This window comes from Macrobrachium rosenbergii, chromosome 48 (genome assembly GCF_040412425.1).
Source record: "Macrobrachium rosenbergii isolate ZJJX-2024 chromosome 48, ASM4041242v1, whole genome shotgun sequence".
NCBI lineage: Eukaryota > Metazoa > Arthropoda > Malacostraca > Decapoda > Palaemonidae > Macrobrachium > Macrobrachium rosenbergii.
The window spans coordinates 25,053,975-25,073,974 of NC_089788.1; the positions used below are offsets into that span (position 1 = coordinate 25,053,975).

The 20,000-nt window shown below is 35.4% G+C and overlaps 1 protein-coding gene across 2 annotated transcripts in view; it reads left to right on the forward strand.

Annotated features, from left to right (window-relative positions):
* The window catches only part of LOC136831291 (glycine receptor subunit alpha-2-like), an 805,495-nt gene extending 799,576 nt beyond the window's left edge, over positions 1–5,919 (forward strand). The window contains exons 9-11 of one of the 2 annotated variants that reach the window (XM_067091412.1): positions 1,526–1,594; positions 3,214–3,458; positions 4,005–5,919. In XM_067091412.1, coding sequence (XP_066947513.1) covers positions 1,526–1,594; positions 3,214–3,458; positions 4,005–4,217 — 527 coding nt within the window. In that variant the 3' untranslated portion in view covers positions 4,218–5,919. The remainder of the gene's footprint in view (positions 1–1,525; positions 1,595–3,213; positions 3,459–4,004) is intronic. The other variant, XM_067091413.1, reaches the window with a different exon arrangement.
* Positions 5,920–20,000: the final 14,081 nt, after the last annotated feature.

The following is a 20,000-nucleotide window of genomic DNA, read 5'->3' on the forward strand; positions in this document are numbered from 1 at the left end:
GAGTACTCCTCTTGCTAATTAAAAGCAGACAAGTGAACTACCGGAGAGGTTCAAGTTTCTTCAGCAATTAGGATCCTGACAAGATTTTCTTCTCCATAACTATAAAAGAGACAACAAAGGTTTCTCCTCTTATATCCTTTCACCCTATATCAAACTGAAGCCTTGACTTGAGACCCTCAAACTTCGTGTAAGCTTCAGTTTACATAATTACTAACTCTTCCTAATTTAGAATGCTACTCTGCTTTAAACAGTCTATTCTATACCTTTAATTTGATATTAAAACACTAAATTCTACGAAGCGAGGAAGAAAAATGCTTTTTTCATATATGGGGCTCAGTAAAACATATTCTACCCGTTACTGTAATTTTTTTCAAAAATGTAATTTACATTTTTTAGTGAATATCAACTGAGATATAGATAAAACAAAATACCTTTCTCTTTTACTCTATGACGTCGAGAGTCGCTTTTCGAGAAAATTCCGAAGAGGGATATGATGTATGAAGTCACCCCATTATTCATAATTCGGATTATGGTTAAGATTTTTAAGTTCCTGTTTCTTGTGCAGTTACCTCTAGCATAACTAATTTCTCAAATGGACATCAAGGACTCTCATTTGAGATTCACTCAAAAGATCAGTTCTCTCATTGGAAATTATAAGCTGAAAATGGCATTAAGATAAAGGATTAGCTGTGTTCATGACGTGCTCCCAGCTCATATAAAATTCAAGACTGCTCTGTTTCCTGTCATATGTTCCTGCTGGCGTTATTATGCAAATCTGTCTGAGATGCCCACCTCAGTTGTTGACGAGTGCTGAAATCACTGCTCATCTAATGTCAACCCGAATATTCAAGCTGTTCTGCTTTTCAAAAAGTTAATCATAAAATCTGATCACTTATCTTCTGATATAGCGATGAGAAAGGAGCGATAATTGGGAACATTATTCTATAACGAGCTTGATGGCGTGCACAACGCTGCGCTGGAACCCGGCGCTGCCCGTCATGTCTCCCCTACCTTCCTGATCCCCTACCTACCGCGCCCCCATCCGGGGCGGACAAACAGGTTGCAGGATGAAGGTGGATGTATCAAGTCTCTCCTACTTTCCTGATCCTCTACCTAACCCGCCCGACCCGGGGCGGACAAACAAGATCCGCTCGGATTTTATTGTTACAGATGGGATATATGCAGCCTGCTATTGCAATCACATTTGGAAATTATGCTGATATGGACTCCTGTAGGTTTGAATCTGCGTCTAGTTGAGATATCCTCATGAAAGATCATTTCAGGTTCCTGCTTGTGCTAATCAACATCAGCGCAGTCTACCTTGCAAGGAAAAGGCTAAGAACATACATCATACTAACATCATTTAAATTATCCACTTGGGCCATTTCGTCCAAGTATAGGAAACAAACCAAGCTTCGAGAGTCAGATTTACCCTTAGACACGCATTAGGTCAATCGTATATAAGTTCTCTTGACGTGTTGCTGATAAGAAAAAAAACGCTAAAATGTGTTTCATTTCTTTTCAGGTATACAAGGGGGATTGCCACAGGTCTCTTACGTGAAAGCTATCGATGTCTGGATGGGCGCTTGCACAGGTTTGTATGACTTTTACTTTTTCAAATATTTAGATAATTTTTTACTCATTATATCTGTTCTCGTGCTTTTTTTAATAAAATACAAGTATAAAAATATATATATATATATATATATATATATATATATATATATATATATATATATATATATATATATATATATATATATATATATAGAGAGAGAGAGAGAGAGAGAGAGAGAGAGAGAGAGAGAGAGAGAGAGAGAGAGAGAGAGAGAGAGAATATAATGTTTTTTTATTCAAAAGTGTAAGAATTCACATGTAAAAGTCTAAAATCCACTCGCTTGAGAAGTAAGCTGTTACTGAATAAGAAGCTCCTTTTGTGGAAAAAAAGGGAGAGAGAGAGAGAGAGAGAGAGAGAGAGAGAGAGAGAGAGAGAGAGAGAGAGAGAGAGTGATTAATAATAATAGGGTTAAGTAAACAAACAAATAATTCTAACATACAGAAAAGAGCAGTGCTATCAGAAAAAGCCAGGAAATGGCACAAGGCGCCTCAGAGTAGCATCACAGCCTCTCTTAACTTCCCAGCATCGGAATCAATAATGCTGGCTGGATGACCATTCCACTGTTGTATGTTATGAGAAATAAAAGATTTATGGTGCTGAAGAGCATGGAAACGGGGAAACTCGTCTGAATGTGGACACTTAACGCTATACAGAAAGAATAGTGCTCACAGGCTCTCTGGCCCAACTCAAGTGTGCACGTGAAAGTTTATTTATTTATATATATATATATATATATATATATATATATATATATATATATATATATATATATATATATATATATATATATATATATATATATATATATATACATTAAGCTACAAACGTCCTTTAATATCCAACTCGCTCTACCTCGGAAATAATATATTTTCATATATGTTACCTGAAGGTGAATTTTTTTTAGTTGATAATAAGTTCTTCCCCTCGTGGGCTCGAACCACGGAAGACAAGAACTCAGGACTACAGTGACGCGCATTTTAACCACACGGCTAACAAGTGAGGTATAAGTTGATACCGACTCCGAGGTAGAGCGAATTGGATATTAAAGGACGTTTATAGCTTAATGCTTGTATACGAATCAATGTATATGAATCAAAGTGATGTGATAAAATTCATTCACTTATTATATATATTATATATATATATATATATATATATATATATATATATATATATATATAGAGAGAGAGAGAGAGAGAGAGAGAGAGAGAGAGAGAGAGAGAGAGAGAGAGAGAGAGAGAGAGAGAGAGAGAGAGAGAGAGAGAGAGAGTATATAAATATTCACTGATACAAATATACTTACATACGTACATGTATATGTGTGATATATATATATATATATATATATATATATATATATATATATATATATATATATATATATATATATATATATACACACTGTATATATATACATATTTAATAACTCACGTGCCTTTTACAATTGAGCGAAAACACTAAACTCCTTCAACGAAAGTTCTGTATTTTCATAATCGTGACTACATCACGCCCATTAATAATGGCAAATGTAAAAGGCTTGTCTCTTGCGATTTATCTTTGTTTTCTTCTTTTTTCATATTTCAATTTCCTTTTAGGATTCGTGTTCTGTGCTCTTCTGGAGTTCACACTGGTCAACTACTTGTGGCGACGACGACCCCAGTTAGAACTTCGACAGCGCGGTGGCTCCAATGGCGTCTGCCTGGCTGAGAAGTACACCCATCACCCATCCTCCAACTACCAGCAGCAGAAGTCAGGCGTCCCAAGTCCCACGGAGGTCAAGGCATCACCTGTTGGAGGAGGGGGAGTTGTCACGACCCCCACAGCACCCCCGGCTGATATGGTAACGGAATCGGTTCTTGAGATTCAGTTGTGAAAAATGAGTCCTTTGAGTTGTCATTCGTGTAATCACTCGAAATGAACTGAAGATTCAGAGGATTTCTATTATTGTTTTATACGACTTATTTTTGGTACTTTAATCCATAGACAGAAGTTGGGCATTCATCTCAACTCCTATGAAATCTATCAATACACAACCAATTCAAACAATGATTATTCATTTATGGATGGAGTTAACTATATAAAATGTCGTTTGAATTAACTCTAAGGCTAATCTCGATCTATTGACGTCATGTATTACTGAAATCCATCTGAGATGCAACAGTTCATAACAAACTCAAACAAATGAAAATCATTCAAAAATGATGTTAGTTATATAAAGTGGTCTTGCATTTAGTTTGATTTTTTTGGAATTAGCTGCCTTTTCAGAATATCTCTACTGACTTTAAATTACGTTTGCTTATTTGAAATTACCTATATTTGTTTAATGTTGGCTGCATGCACTGAGAAAGAGTTCTAATCAGTTGACGCCTCTCTCACCTTTGGACAGAAGAATACTGCAGGAGGGGGAGGCGGAGGCGGAGGCGGGGGAGCCTCCCCCGCCGGTCCTGACGACCCGGCTGCTGTGACGGCCCATTTCGTCAGGGCCTTCAAGCAGAGCAACAAGATCAGAGCTCGACAGATCGACGAATACTGCCGTGGACTCTTCCCTCTCTTCTTCGGCCTCTTCAATATCTTCTATTGGTGCTACTACTTGCTCTAGATTCTCCAGAAAAAGGGAAAGAAGAAGTTTCCTCTACCACGTGAGATGATTAGAAGGATCTCTCAAGCTACGAGAACATTTAGGAATCCCTCCTTGTAAGAATCTCCTAGAGGCCGAGGAAACTTTGTGGAGGCAGAAGTAATAAGGAAAGGTCACAGTTTTCATTCAAAGATGCGAGAGTCTAATGTCACGTGAGGAAAAGACAAATTTTTTTCTTAGGATTTGTTTATGCAACAGGTGAACCAAAATTCAAAGTGTAGAAATTAATTTAGCCTTTCTCAAGTAATTACGCATCACCGAGTTCTTCAGCTAAGCGAGAGAAATGCCGCAGAATGTTATGATCGTCAACACTATGACGACAGAGCTCTAATTAGAACCGAGGAGTGTGAAAAATGTGTTACCTGTCAAGTGAGTGCTATAGTATACTTGGAGATTAGGTGTCACGTCAAAATCCAATCACAGCAGGAAATAATGATAAAAACGATTCGTTCAGGTCTGCCACACAAAGGTTATATTACAACTCTTTCATTTCACTTGAGGTACGAATTTTGTCACTGATCACTTTCTTACTGAATCAAATTTCCAACAAGCAAGTCCGTGGTACTAACTGAGAACAAGAGAACCCATCAATGTCTTAAGGAGAGACGAGACGATTCCACGAGAAGTAGATGTAGTTGCGAAGTGGGTTCCTGCAAAATCGACGCTAATCAATACCTCTGCGGAGGCCCTGAGGTAGAATAGGTATCGCTACTTAGGGGATAGCCGTATCCCCGAACATTTCTCTCTTTTGACGTGAATGTTGCGCGAGAAATATCGTCACATTAATAGGTCACTACTTAGAGCAATTCTTCATTCCACCATTTACGATGGACATCGGATGAGTTGTATCCATCCCGACGCTTATTAAAGGAATTAAGTCACTCCCGACTCTTCTGGTGATTCCAACAAGTAATTCTAAGATTTTCTAACGTCATTCCATTCAACAATACTATAAACTACGATGAGGAAACCATGTTAGAGCTATAGTTATTTTTGTATAAAATGTGTACATAATGATCTTTGGAATCTCCTCGACCCCAGACTTCCTCCTCCCCCATCCCCCCACCCCTCGTTCCATGACCTGACCTCTCATAGCTTAGCTGAACCTAAATGGGCTTCGTAGGTCCTCGTCAAATGAACATTACCATTTACAATACAGGATTTAGATTAGCCTACAACTCCAAGACGACTGTATATTGTGTATCATTAGGAATATTTTTCCGAAGCGCTTTTGAGATGTAGCGAATGTTTGTTCCCCTTTTATTGACAGACAACTGTGTAGGAATTAGCTTCTTTCCTTTATCATTGTTAGTCAGTGTTTACTTTACCCCAGGTGTCAAGTTGTTTGGCGAACAGTTCCATATGATGAGTCTCGGATCTCGGTTCGGTTCTGGGAGGCTTTGGTTGGAGGAGAGGAGAAGAAATAAGAGGATTTCTGCTTTTCTTTTCCATTACGGGGAAAGATTACTTTTCTTCGGTGCTGATTTACAAAAGTCTGAAAAAAAGGAAGGGTCTTCTGAGAGGCTTTGAGGATGTGTTTCCGGTAAAAGAAAATTCGAAAACAAAAGAAGCATTGTGAAGCACGCACACATCCTCTGATAAACAAATAAACGCACAGTACACATACACATACATATGCACACACATTCTTATTTACATATACGTACAGTATATATATATATATATATATATATATATATATATATATATATATATATATATATATATATATATATATATATATATATATATTTATTTATATATATATATTTATATATATAGTGTGTGTATATATATATATTTATTTATATATATATACTATATATATATATATATATATATATATATATATATATATATTTATATATAATATATATATATACATACATGTATATATATACACATACATGGTAGAACGAGAGACGGAAGTCACAGTATAGATGAAGTGGATGGAAGAGGGCAACTGGATGTCTGCAAACGTTTGGAACAGAAGAGGGGAGTTGCTGTGTAATCAAAAGTTGATAATTAGAAAGGACTGTTGATCTAAGTCTCTTTTATGGGAATGACGTGCGATTCAAACTGCATACCAGAAAAATGATTGCTATAGATATAAAAGAGGGAAGACATATTGACGAAGAGATCCTATAATTTGAAAATGATGGGGAGATGATGTCGGGACTGAGAGTCCTTCAGGCCCAGAAAATGGACTTACAGCCAAAAGGAATTATACATGATAGCGCCTCTATCCTGACGCTTATCATCTATAATTCCCTTTCGCCATACAGTACGTTATTCCCAAACTAAAGTGAATGCGACTATTTTAAAAGTATATTTATATGATATATATATATATATATATATATATATATATATATATATATATATATATATATATATATATATATATATATATATATAGCATACCTAACTATTCACTTTTACATACAAGCATAAATAACATGAAGCACGAACATTATCTTGTCCGAATGAACACCGACTTTAAAGTTACAGTGGCTAATACTGCTTAACGATAATTTTTACAGTAGAATAATATTCCCTTCCAATAGATAATCGTTATTATTTTGTTCTTCGTCCTTTAATAAGAGTAATTTCCGCCGAAGGATGTGAAAGATTGAAATGGTAAAGAAATATAAAATTCAATTAAATATAGTTTTGAAAATTTTTAATTCGATTAAGGATGTAAAGACTTACGGAAAGGTGAATAAAATAGTTTTTTCATAAATATCTATACCAAAGGATGCCACTTGTTTCTATATTTCTATATATATATATATATATATATATATATATATATATATATATATATATATATATATATATATATATATATATATATATATATATATATATATACATACAGTATATATATATATATATATATATATATATATATATATATATATATATATATATATATATATACATACAGTATATATATATACATATATATACTGTAGATGAATTACTTGTGTGAATTAATACATGATGTTCTAAAAAATTCTAAACGTTAAATCTTTTCTACAAGAACTGCATTTAGGACACATGCGTTGAATGAATAATGGACAAATACGGGTTTTCTAACATTTTAAGGCATACTAAAAAACGCTATAATCTTTAGTAATCTGGAAAATATTATTAGTTAAACTCTGGAAAATCTTTTGATTCCCTGTATTTGAAGGGGGCAACACATACTGGTATGTAAACAGCTCCAATTAATTTAAGGATGAGATTCCTCAAGAGATAAAAAGTACTATAAAAAAAAAAAGACCATCTCAGTGAAGAGACGTCGTCTTATCTCGTGTTCAGTTTGTTTCTATAGTACATATTTCTGAAATATTATATTTCATCTTTTTCTTTTGTAAAACCATCTAGAAGAAAAAAAACTTGGTTTCTCTTTTTTTCCTAAGAGGTAATATCTTATTACTTTTCATATTAGAAAGTAAAAAATGCGCTGAAGCTTCTTCGGCGAAATCAAGTTTTCTGTACAGCTGCTATAGCGTATAATCAAGGTCACCGAAAATAGATATCTCTTTCGGTGGTCTCGATATAATGCTGTATGAGCCGCGGCCCATATAGCTTTAACCACGGGCCGCTGGTGGAATGTCCTATATTGTTGCCAGAAACAGGATTATGGCTAATTTTAACCTTAAATAAAACAAAAACTACTGAGGCTAGAGGGCTGCAATTGAGGATGTTTGATGATTTTAGGGTGGATGATCAACATACCAATTTGCAGCCCTCTAGCCTCAGTAGTTTTAAGATCTGAGGGCGGACAGAAAAAAGTTCGGACGGACGGACAAAGCCGGCACAATTGTTTTCTTTAACAGAAAACTAAAAAAAAAAAAAAGAAAAAACGGTCGGATTTCCGATGTTCATAAAAAATACCCGAGAAAGAAAGAAAGGAACAAAGAAAGATTAATACCGCAGGAAATGATCTTCATAGCTGTAATGTCGTCGAAGGGGGTTTTTCTATTTCCTGTGTTTCTTTTAGAAATCTCCCGCTCTCATTTGTCATATTCCAGTTCTGAGGCGCAATATGGACATAAGAATCGGTGAATATTTTATGAATTTCTTATTACGTTCATGAAACTTGCATTGCTTGTTGAACCGTATCAGAGAAAACTTTTGATTAATGGTCAATTATAAGGTAAGCATAGTATGATCATTCGTGTGTGTGTATATATATGTGTGTGTGTATGTGTGTGTGTGTGAGTGTATGTCTTCATACTTCCATTTGCATATACATAAGCCTATCACAGGAAATATAAACTGAAGAAATCAGGCAGAAATATAGGCTAACATATTGATACCCACAGACACGTACATATACACAAGCTATACAAGCAAGCACACGCATGTATATAAATACACATATATATATATATATATATATATATATATATATATATATATATATATATATATATATATATATATATATATATATATATATATATATATATATATATATATATATATATATATACATATATATTTACACACACATCAATTCAATCTAGTTATATGAGGACATTTATAAAGAGAGAACTTCCGAAGCGACCAATCAGGCAGAGAGGAAGGAAGACGCGTACCGAAATGATTTTCTTATCAAACATTTCGTTTCATAATGTAAATATATATAAAGATAAAGATGTAGTATCGCCTTACAATAGTATTATACAAACATATACATATGAATAAGCATTAAGATATATTAAACCTATCTTTCCGTCTCTTGCAAGATGCAACAATCTTGGCTAACACTTTTATGATTAAGATTTCTATCTTACCTATTGCGCTGTCTGCGCTCTGTGCTTTGCGCACTCTGTGCGCATTCAAACAGTCACATCTTTTCTCTGGTTAGTCTAAATTTATGTGTTGTCAATATGGGAAGCATCTGAGTCAGGGTTTTTAACTCATAATATCGGCGCTTTTGCGCATTTCGAAACATCATGCGGATTTTTAAGATGTATATTGAACAGGATTATGAAAGGGGTATAGTAGATAGTTTGTATATTTTCGTACTTTACAGCAACAGATAGAAATGCGGTGGCACAGAGTCCATAGTTTCATTATAATCTATCATGTGCTTATACACACATATATATATATATATAATGTATATATATATAATATATATATACATATATTATATATATATACTTATATATATTTATTTTATATATAGATTTATTTTATATATATATATATATATATATATATATATATATATATATATATATATATATATATATATATATATATATATATATATATATATATATATATATATATATAAATATATATATAAATACATGTATATACATATATAATATATATGTATATATATATATATATATATATATATATACATATACACATATATATATATATATATATGTATATATATATTTATATATATGTCATTGTTAGTGGTCGTTGCTGAGAAAAAATGTTGACTGTTTCGGATGACTTATGTTATTATTGAGTAGTTTAACCAACGCATTTGATATTCTATAACTGTTTGATAATAACGTAGAAAATCTAACTGCATATTACACAAAAAATATGTAATGCTTGTTTGTGTAAAGAATCTTTTGGAAAGACTTTTGTAATTATATACATATGTATATATATACACATATATATACATATGCATATATATATAAGGATATAGATATATAAAAATACAAAACATTATTTATCAGTATATAAAGGTTTTCCAATCCATGATGACAAAATCTTTTGCTCATAATCATGCTTAATAATATGAGTGACTTCATTTTAGAACACTTCTGAATTCATTCTGGAAAAATTAATTAGTATTCGGGTGGTTATGACGAGTAGCATTTGAGCATTTCATGAATGACCATTAAAAGAATTCAAACCTGTCTGAATCACCGCTTGCTTTCATTTAAAGAATCCAAACCTGTTTGCCTCTTCCTCTTTTCCAAATAGTGAAGCCAAACCTATTTGATGTGTCTCTTCCTTTCATTAAAGGGGTTCCAACCTATTTGAATGATAAAAACCGGACCTACTTCTTCATCATTCACTTCCCAAAAGGATTCCAGTCATGTCTGAATGTCGCTTTGTGTCTTGAAGAGGCACAAATCTCTGTTGATTTCACCGCTCACTTTCCTCAAAAGAATCCGAACACCTTGAAGTAGCTGGTCGCTTTGATCGCTCACTTTCATAAACAGGAATCCAAATCTGTTTAAATCATCGCTCGTATTTATTACAGGAACCCAAAATATTTTGTGTCATCTCTTCATTTCATAACAGAAACTCAGTGACAGTTCTCGCATTCATTCACAGAATACATTCCTTTCTGAGTTATCACCCATTGTCACGAAATGAGTCCTAATATATTTGAATTATTTCTTGAAAAAAGAAATGACTCCTGTGAGTCATTGGTCGTTTTCATTTCAGGTATCCAAACATCACTTCCTGCTAATAAAAGGAATTCCTGCCTAACGTACTCTTTGTTTTCTTTCATTAAAGGAAACGAAAACCATTTGAGTCATCTCCCACTCTCATGAAAAAGGAATCCCAATTTCTCTGAACCATAGGTCACTCTCATTAAAGGAATCCAGACAGGTTTGAATCAAGGCTTTCTTTCACTGAATGAATCCCGCCTTTGTTTGCTTAGGTAATCCAAGCCTTTCTGAGTCATCGCTTTCGTGAAAGGTATCCAGACCATCTGAATCCTGGTTCGCTTTTATGAAAGGAAGCCAAACCTGTCAGCATCATCGCTCGCTCTCTCAACCATCGCTCACTCTCATACAAAGGGAATCCACACCTCTCTGGATCCTCACTCGCTTTCATGAAAAGGAATCCAAAAGTCCCGCATCATCGCGCTCGCTTCATATAGTATTATCTACTACTCCCAACCACAAATGTTCAACGTGTAAATATATACATACATACATATATATATATATAAATATATATCATAGTTCCATTCAGATTATAAAAGGAAGCTTATTTTCTTCGACGCAAACTACGCCAACTGTTTACCGGTGAGGTGCGGCGAATTTGAAAAGGTGCGCCTCCATCTTAATCATCACGTTTATTAATATCCGAAAAGCACTTTTTATTCCTCCTGGTACTTGCAAACCAAGGCTATAAGAGCACAAAATATATAAGAGTTAAAAAAACAAGGACTTGAATACCGTTTTTTCGTCTAAATGGTAAGAGATTATTTTCGTGCAGTATCCATTAGGCTTGAATGATTTCCCCTTGTCTTGATGTCTGCAGATTCCACGAAGCTGTGTAGCACCTCGGATCGTTTTCTTCTGTAGTAGTCGCCATCTGCAAATGATTTCTCGAAGGCATTTTAGTGCAATCTGTCGCTATTCTCTCCAGAAGTACCTTGTGTGTAGTCCAAGGACGATAGATACCAATGATTTCCCTTACCATGTGTAAGACAGATGTGTTTGTTGTTATGCCTCTTATCATAGATACGCGTAAGATTACAACAGATAAGAACCTAATCCCTTCTTTAGCGTTGTACATCTCTCGTTGCTTACTTACCTTCCATCGCAAGCGGCAGTATTTCATTATTTTCTTTATATCTCTTTCGTGCTCCTTTCTGTCAGGAAGTTATTTCTTTTTTTAATGTATCTATCCAGACCTTGAATAAGGAAGCTGGAAGCTAAGAAACTGGGAAGAGAACGTTTCATATCCAAAGTCGAGTTGTCTCATGATTTACAGTGGTCGACTGGTCTTTCATTACAATAAAGAAACTCGATCAAATCTCTGTGAAGGAAACGTGAAACCTTCGAGACTAGAATAAACGCGGCATTATTAAAACCCTGCCATTTCAAGATCAAGAATGTTCGATCGATCTCTCAAACTGATAAAGAAAATGGATGAAAACTCACTTCGTATGTCCTCCATCTTTGTTTTACTATTCCTCCTGCTGTTCTTCCTATTTGACGCTAGTCATTCTTATCTTCCTACTGTATATCACTCACTCCTTCCCAGTCTTCTTCTGCAAAATTGTCTCCATACTTCTTTTCCGTCTTTCCCTTTTTAATTACGTCGTTTTCAAGCAATATTTGCACCCCCGTTGAATTCCTTTAATTCCTAAATAACCACATCTTTCAAGTGTAGAGAGACGACGTGAAGGAATCTGAGATCATATGAGAAAACTCTCTCTCTCTCTCTCTCTCTCTCTCTCTCTCTCTCTCTCTCTCTCTCTCTAAAAAGAACATTTTCAGAAATAAGAATTTCCTGGAACATCCTTCGAATCTTAACAAACCTATCTCTATTTTCAGCCATTTTATATAATTCTGTCTCTATTTCGACGGAAAAAGGAAAATAGTTTCCAACGAAAACCTCAGGCAGTCGACCAAGGCCACGAGTGAAAAGATTTCAGATTTGGGGGGAAGTGGCCTCTCGCTTACATCTGCCAAGGGTGCCGTACAATAAGATTTACTTTTGCTCGGATTTATGTATTGGCGAAGATGTTACATTGAAGGGTTAGTGGATGGAAGGGAGACTTCTCTACTCATCTTTGTGCAAATACATGTTAGTTTTACAATGAGTAATATCTTCGTTTTGTTTGCTTTAGTTCAGTTGATTGTAGCTGAGAAAATTATGGTCGAAGAACAAAATATGTTTGAAGGAGTTTTGATGGAGTTGCCTACTTTAGCAGATCGTATAAACCTGCTTGTTTTTCAAGAAGTTTTGTGCCTATTTATGAGGTGTGAATGTTCGAAAGGTTTATTTCGTGGTTGGAGATAAGAATCTGTTACGCATGCTTTCATTTGATGACTAATTTTATCACAAGAAAATGTGCAACAGGGAACCATCATGAATTGTCATATGATTAACTGAATTTTGTGATGAGGCTTCGCGAATAAAAAGCTGTCAGGGTAAGGTGTGATTCATCAAATTAAGAATTAACAATTTAATTTTTATTCTTGTTTTTTTTTTTGCTTTGTATAAAGCTTAATAACAATGTTGTGTAACGAAACTCCTATGTGATTAGAATCTTCGTTTAGCTCTTTATTCTTGCTACTGGGAAATTTTATTTCACTGCAGTAAATATTTTATTTTACTTCTTTATTTTTGAAAACAGATGGTAGAATTATGAGACGAAACTCGCTTGTGATTAGATTCTCCAACTAGTTTTTTTATATAAGACATTGCAATATTTGATTTCATCACAGCATACATTTAATTTCCTTTTTCTGTTTTTGTTTCACAAAAACAAACTGCTGAATTGTGTCGAAACGCCCATGTGATGAAAGTTTCGCTTAGTTTTTATTTTACCTTCTGGAATGTTCTAGTCTTCACCAAATCCAATATGACAATTTATTTATTGATCTATTGACTTATGGTATTTGCAAAACCCAACCACAGTATTATGCAATAAAGCTGCATTAAGATTTGCTTTTTTAGTAAATGCATTTTGTTCGTTACTGGAGCATTCCTTCCTTCCTAAAATGCAAACCAAAGTTGTTTTATTTTAATTTGCGTTGTGCAAAACCAATATCAGAACTTTATGACGAAACTCTCAGATGATTTTCTTCTTCTTATGAAAAATGGTTCACTTGCGATTTCTTTAGGAAAACTAGTAGCAATAATCCTTTTTCCGAAACTTTCTAAAGTAATGATATGTGTAACAAGGAATCACTTTTATTTGTAATACTTCATTTCGTTTCTAATTGTAAAGCTGTTCACTGGAGGATTTTTTGTACTCAAGTCCAATAAAGAATTTGAACTTGAAAGCTTTGTCTCTCATTTTCACATCGTTAGGTGTGGCAGTGTATTCCATGGAGTTATCCTTAAGGAGACAATACCTTAATAATTTAATGAGGTGCATAAATAATACTTGGAGAACTGAAAGGCATAGAGACTAATGATCAGTAAAATCTTGTGAAATATGCTGAAGTATCTTGTAAGGAGAATGAAAAACAGTATATTTCAGTAAGATTTTACTGATCATTAGTCTCTGTGCCTTTCAGTTCTCCAAGTATTGTTTATGCACCTCATTAAATAATACTTGGAGAACTGAAAGGCATAGAGACTAATGATACTTGGAGAACTGAAAGGCATAGAGACTAATGATACTTGGAGAACTGAAAGGCATAGAGACTAATGATACTTGGAGAACTGAAAGGCATAGAGACTAATGATACTTGGAGAATGAGAGACTAATGATACTTGGAGAACTGAAAGGCATAGAGACTAATGATACTTGGAGAACTGAAAGGTATAGAGACTAATGATACTTGGAGAACTGAAAGGCATAGAGACTAATGATACCTGAAGAACTGAAAGGTATAGAGACTAATGATACCTGGAGAACTGAAAGGTATAGAGGCTAATGATACTTGGAGAACAGAAAGGCATAGAGACTAATGATACTTGGAGAACTGAAAGGCATAGAGACTAATGATACTTGGAGAACTGAAAGGCATAGAGACTAATGATACTTGGAGAACTGAAAGGCATAGAGACTAATGATACTTGGAGAACTGAAAGGTATAGAGACTAATGATACTTGGAGAACTGAAAGGCATAGAGACTAATGATACCTGAAGAACTGAAAGGTATAGAGACTAATGATACCTGGAGAACTGAAAGGTGTAGAGGCTAATGATACTTGGAGAACTGAAAGGCATAGAGACTAATGAAACCTGGAGAGCTGAAAGGCATAGAGACTAATGATACCTGGAGAACTGAAAGGCATAGAGACTAATGATACTTGGAGAACTGAAAGGTATAGAGGCTAATGATACTTGGAGAACTGAAAGGCATAGAGACTAATGATACTTGGAGAACTGAAAGGTATAGGGGCTAATGATACTTGGAGAACTGAAAGGCATAGAGACTAATGAAACCTGGAGAGCTGAAAGGCATAGAGACTAATGATACCTGGAGAACTGAAAGGCATAGAGACTAATGATACTTGGAGAACTGAAAGGTATAGAGGCTAATGATACCTGGAGAACTGAAAGGCATAGAGACTAATGATACCTGGAGAACTGAAAGGCATAGAGACTAATGATACTTGGAGAACTGAAAGGTATAGAGGCTAATGATACTTGGAGAACTGCAAGGCATAGAGACTAATGATACTTGGAGAACTGCAAGGCATAGAGGCTAATGTTCAGTAAAATCTAATTGATCATTAATCTCTACGCCTTTCAGTTCCACAAGTAATATTTAATCTGGTGCATAAATAGTGCTTGGAAAACTGAAAGTCATAGAAACAAATGATTAGTGAAATCTTGTTTAAATACGCTGAAGTATCTTGTAAGGAGAATAAAAAACTGTATAGAACTAAAAACGAATGTTAAAGTAATTAAGGGAATATTATCGAAAAATTCTTAATTGTAATTTAAGAGTGACTACAAGACATCAGATATCTTCATAGATTATATGATATATTTGTCTACAAAAAATTAATGTGACTGGTTTTATAATTGTTATTAATATTAATCTTCTGACTTACATCGGAATCGAACCAGGGATTCTCAAATGAAAGGCAAGGGCGCTACCAGCTGATCCACACCGTGACTCAACTAACAGCATTTCATCCGAGCTAGAAATATATTACTATTACAGACTTGACTGTGTACTTATTATTATTATTATTATTATTATTATTATTATTATTATTATTATTATTATTATTATTATTATTATTATTATTATTTTTATTATTATTATTATTACTGACATAACGATAATTTCTATAATGCAGCGGAGGTGTTTGTGTAGATCTGAAAGAGGAAAAATTCTGAAGAGAGAGAGAGAGAGAGAGAGAGAGAGAGAGAGAGAGAGAGAGAGAGAGAGAGAGAGAGTAAAGTGGCTCTTTTTTTCTCATATTTCTGCAAAGGCTTAAACTGGAACTTATTTTCCATTGCCGGAAATTTAGAAGGGATGGAATTTTTATGTCTCCTGTTGTTATACCTAAAAGATGATAATTTTAACAAGAACAATGGAAATAACAGCTTGGCACATGCACGCAAACACACATGTTTTCATATACTTCTCATCGTATACAATATACATATATATATATATATATATATATATATATATATATATATATATATATATATATATATATTTATATATATATATATATATATTTATATATGTGTATATATATATATATATATATATATATATATATATATATATATATATATATATATATATATTTATACTTTTACTTTCCCTTTTGGATGACGTACCACCAGAGAGTACAGACTTTCAGCTCCCCTGATATTGCTTACACACCTCACTGTAATTGTAAAGATACACAAGAAAACGACTCTAAAAAAAAGGGGAGGTGCTTTCTAGGGCAACAATAACAAAGAAATTCGCTCCATACGAGTATATCCTTCCTTGGTGTCAAGGACCCCTCCAGTACCCATAAACAGAAGTGTCACATAAATTCTGTCTAACTCCTTCCCATTGCAACAACTCACACTGTTTATATTACTGTTTATCTCTACGAAATAGCAGAAAAAGAAATTGTGCTAGACCATATTTAGTTCGTAAGTTAGCTTTAAATACGAATCTAATTTGAGTTATCGTTCGGATTGCTGGCACATGATTTTACACGCCTCTCATACTGAGGCATTCAGCGAAAGCACTTATATGCCGATTTCCACCGATCTGCTTTCGAATTAGCCAGTTAGTCAGGTACCTCGTGGTACGTCAACTGTGTGGGTGGCAGCTAGGCTGGAAAGGGAACGGGCTTGCAACCTCATCCTAAGAAAGTCATACTAGCTGAATATGTATAATATATTAGTGGGGCCTTTCTTCTCACGAACGTGGCTTCAGACTAATATGTCAACAGTGATAGGCAATTTCATCTTTTGACTTATGATCACTAGACAAGTTCCTCGTTGGGAGAGTGGGTTCCGTTCTCAGCTAACACTCTGCTGGCCGCGATTTCGAATCTCCGACCGGCCAATGAAGAATAAGAGGAATTTATTTCTGGTGACAGAAATTCATTTCTCGCTATAAAATGGTTCGGATTCCACAATAAGCCGTTGGTCCCGTTGCTTGGTAACCAATTGGTTCTTAGCCACGTAAAATATTATCTAATCCTTCGGGCCAGCCCTAGGAGAGCTGTTAATCAGCTCAGTGGTCTGGTTAAACTAAGGTATATTTAACTTTACCACTAGATAAGCGACGAACTCGCTGTGAAAGCCATGGCATCATCAGTTCCATTCTCCTTGACAGAAAGCTCTACAACAGAACGTCGTCACCCTTCCCACGTACGCATTCTACGGAACTGGTGCCTTCCCTACGTCTCTCCCTCTGTTTTGATCGCCCTATCTTCTCTCATTCCCCTCAGCCAAGTGAGCCAATCACTCTGATCAGTCTTCTTGCGTATGTTGACCTCGTTACCACACTTTTAACATATCTCAATGTTTCCAAAATTTTTAATCCTGCGTACTCTGCACATGCGGCTAGCAAGCTCATTCTAAAAGACTATTACAATTACTATATATGTATCTGGTAAAAAGTGGCCAGTAGATTCTACTTATATATTTCAGCCTAAAAAGCAATAAAAACGATTACCCACTTGGCTACGGTGGTGAGGATGGGTCTATTCCAGTTCTGATAAATGTATCTGAAAACGACAGATATATGTATGTACGAGAGGCAATAGACTCTATCCTTCTCTTGGTCAGGTCGGCAACGTGACCTCGTCGTGATTATGGTAACGCGGGTTCGTTTCCAGCTACCGGACATCATAATTTCTTCAGATTTCTTGCACTTGGATCTTAAGGCTTTGTAGTGACAAGAGTATCCAAAAAAGCGCGAAGAATTCGAGAAGTTAAGAGGGCATTGTGGCTATTACAATTACATATGTATCTGGTAAAAAGTGACCAGTAAAATCTACATAAATATACAGAGTATATATATATATATATATATATATATATATATATATATATATATATATATATATATATATATATATATATATGGAGAGGAGAGAAAGAGAGAGAGAGAGAGAGAGAACATGAAAGTATAAAAATGAAGCTGTCATTATAGATAGGCCAACGAGAGTCAGAGTTCGTTTGACCCTCCACCCCGTCCTTCCTAAGCGCATTAGCGTCTTATTGTGACCTTTTGAAGTCCCCAACTGTGACGGCTGCTGTTGCCAGGCAGAGACGGTGCCAAAAGGCTCCTTTCTTGTCTTAAAAGTCAGTGCAATTCGCACGGCGCCCTAAACTCTTCTGTTTAATCATAAATTTCCTTCAGGTTTGCTAAACTACGAAATTAATGAAAGCTCCGAGCACATTCCGCTCGATATGTTGAGATTTTTCCTTTGTGAAGTCATTGTTTTATTTTATCAGTTTATTGCAGTCTGGTGGTTGAAGTCGCCCGTTCTATTTGTTTTGTAAAAGCCCCAAAGAATTTTCAAGTTTCATAGTTCATAATACGTAGGAAACGATGTCTGCGAAAGTCTCTAAATTAGAGGAAATGAATGAAGAAATTTTCCCTCTAAGGTGGGATTCGAGCCCAAGCTGGTTAGGGGACTGAGGTTATGGAGGATATAAGAATGCATTAGTTCAGCAGTTGATGAATTTATTTCAGCGTTATAACATTTATTCTCACTCAAAACGAAAATCATTCGCAACTCTGAAATACCTCTGCTCTCTGGAATATGAATGAGGTAACCTAAAACTTACTTTCACTAAATAATGACCAGATATTCCTATAATCATTCTTCATATATTTCTTTCCATCAAATGGCTTTTCCTTCTACTCTGAATCAAATTAGAATCTAACAAACTCTTTGTCCACTCCTTTTCTTTTTTCCAACCATCTTTTTCCTTGAGAATCATTATTTATTTATTTCCAAAAATCACGACCCTCTCAACCCCATCTCTTTCTCCGCCACATACCATTGCTATTGCATTTAAATCACCTATCACAACCACCCTTTCATGCTCTCCAAACCAATAAGAGGCAGATTCAAAGTCCAAAAAACTGTCCTTTTTAATGTCATTCTACACCAGTCCTACCCCTACACACTCATTCTTCACCAGTCGTACCCCTGCATGCTCACTCATTCTTCACCAGTCCTGCCACTACTCGCCTCTCATTCTTCACCAGTCCTACCCCTACATGCTCACTCATTCTTCACCAGTCCTACCCATACATGCCTCTCATTCTTCATCAGTCCTATCCCTACACGCTCACTCATTCTACACCAGTCCTACCTCTACACGCTCACTCATTCTACACCAGTCCTACCCCTACATGCTCACTCATTCTTCCCCAGTCCTACCCCTACACACTCACTCATTCTTCCCCAGTCCTACCCCTACACGCTCACTCATTCTACACCAGTCCTAGCCCTACATGCTCACTCATTCTTCACCAGTCCTATCCCTACATGCAAACTCATTCTTCCCCAGTCCTACCCCTACACGCTCACTCATTCTTCCCCAGTCCTACCCCTACACGCTCACTCATTCTTCCCCAGTCCTACCTCTACACGCTCACTCATTCTACACCAGTCCTACCCCTACACGCTCACTCATTCTACACCAGTCCTACCCCTACAAGCTCACTCATTCTTCCCCAGTCCTATCCCTACATGCTCACTCATTCTTCCCCAGTCCTACCCCTACACGCTCACTCATTCTTCCCCAGTCCTACCCCTACACGCTCACTCATTCTTCACCGGTCCTCCTACCCCTACACGCTCACTCATTCTTCCCCAGTCCT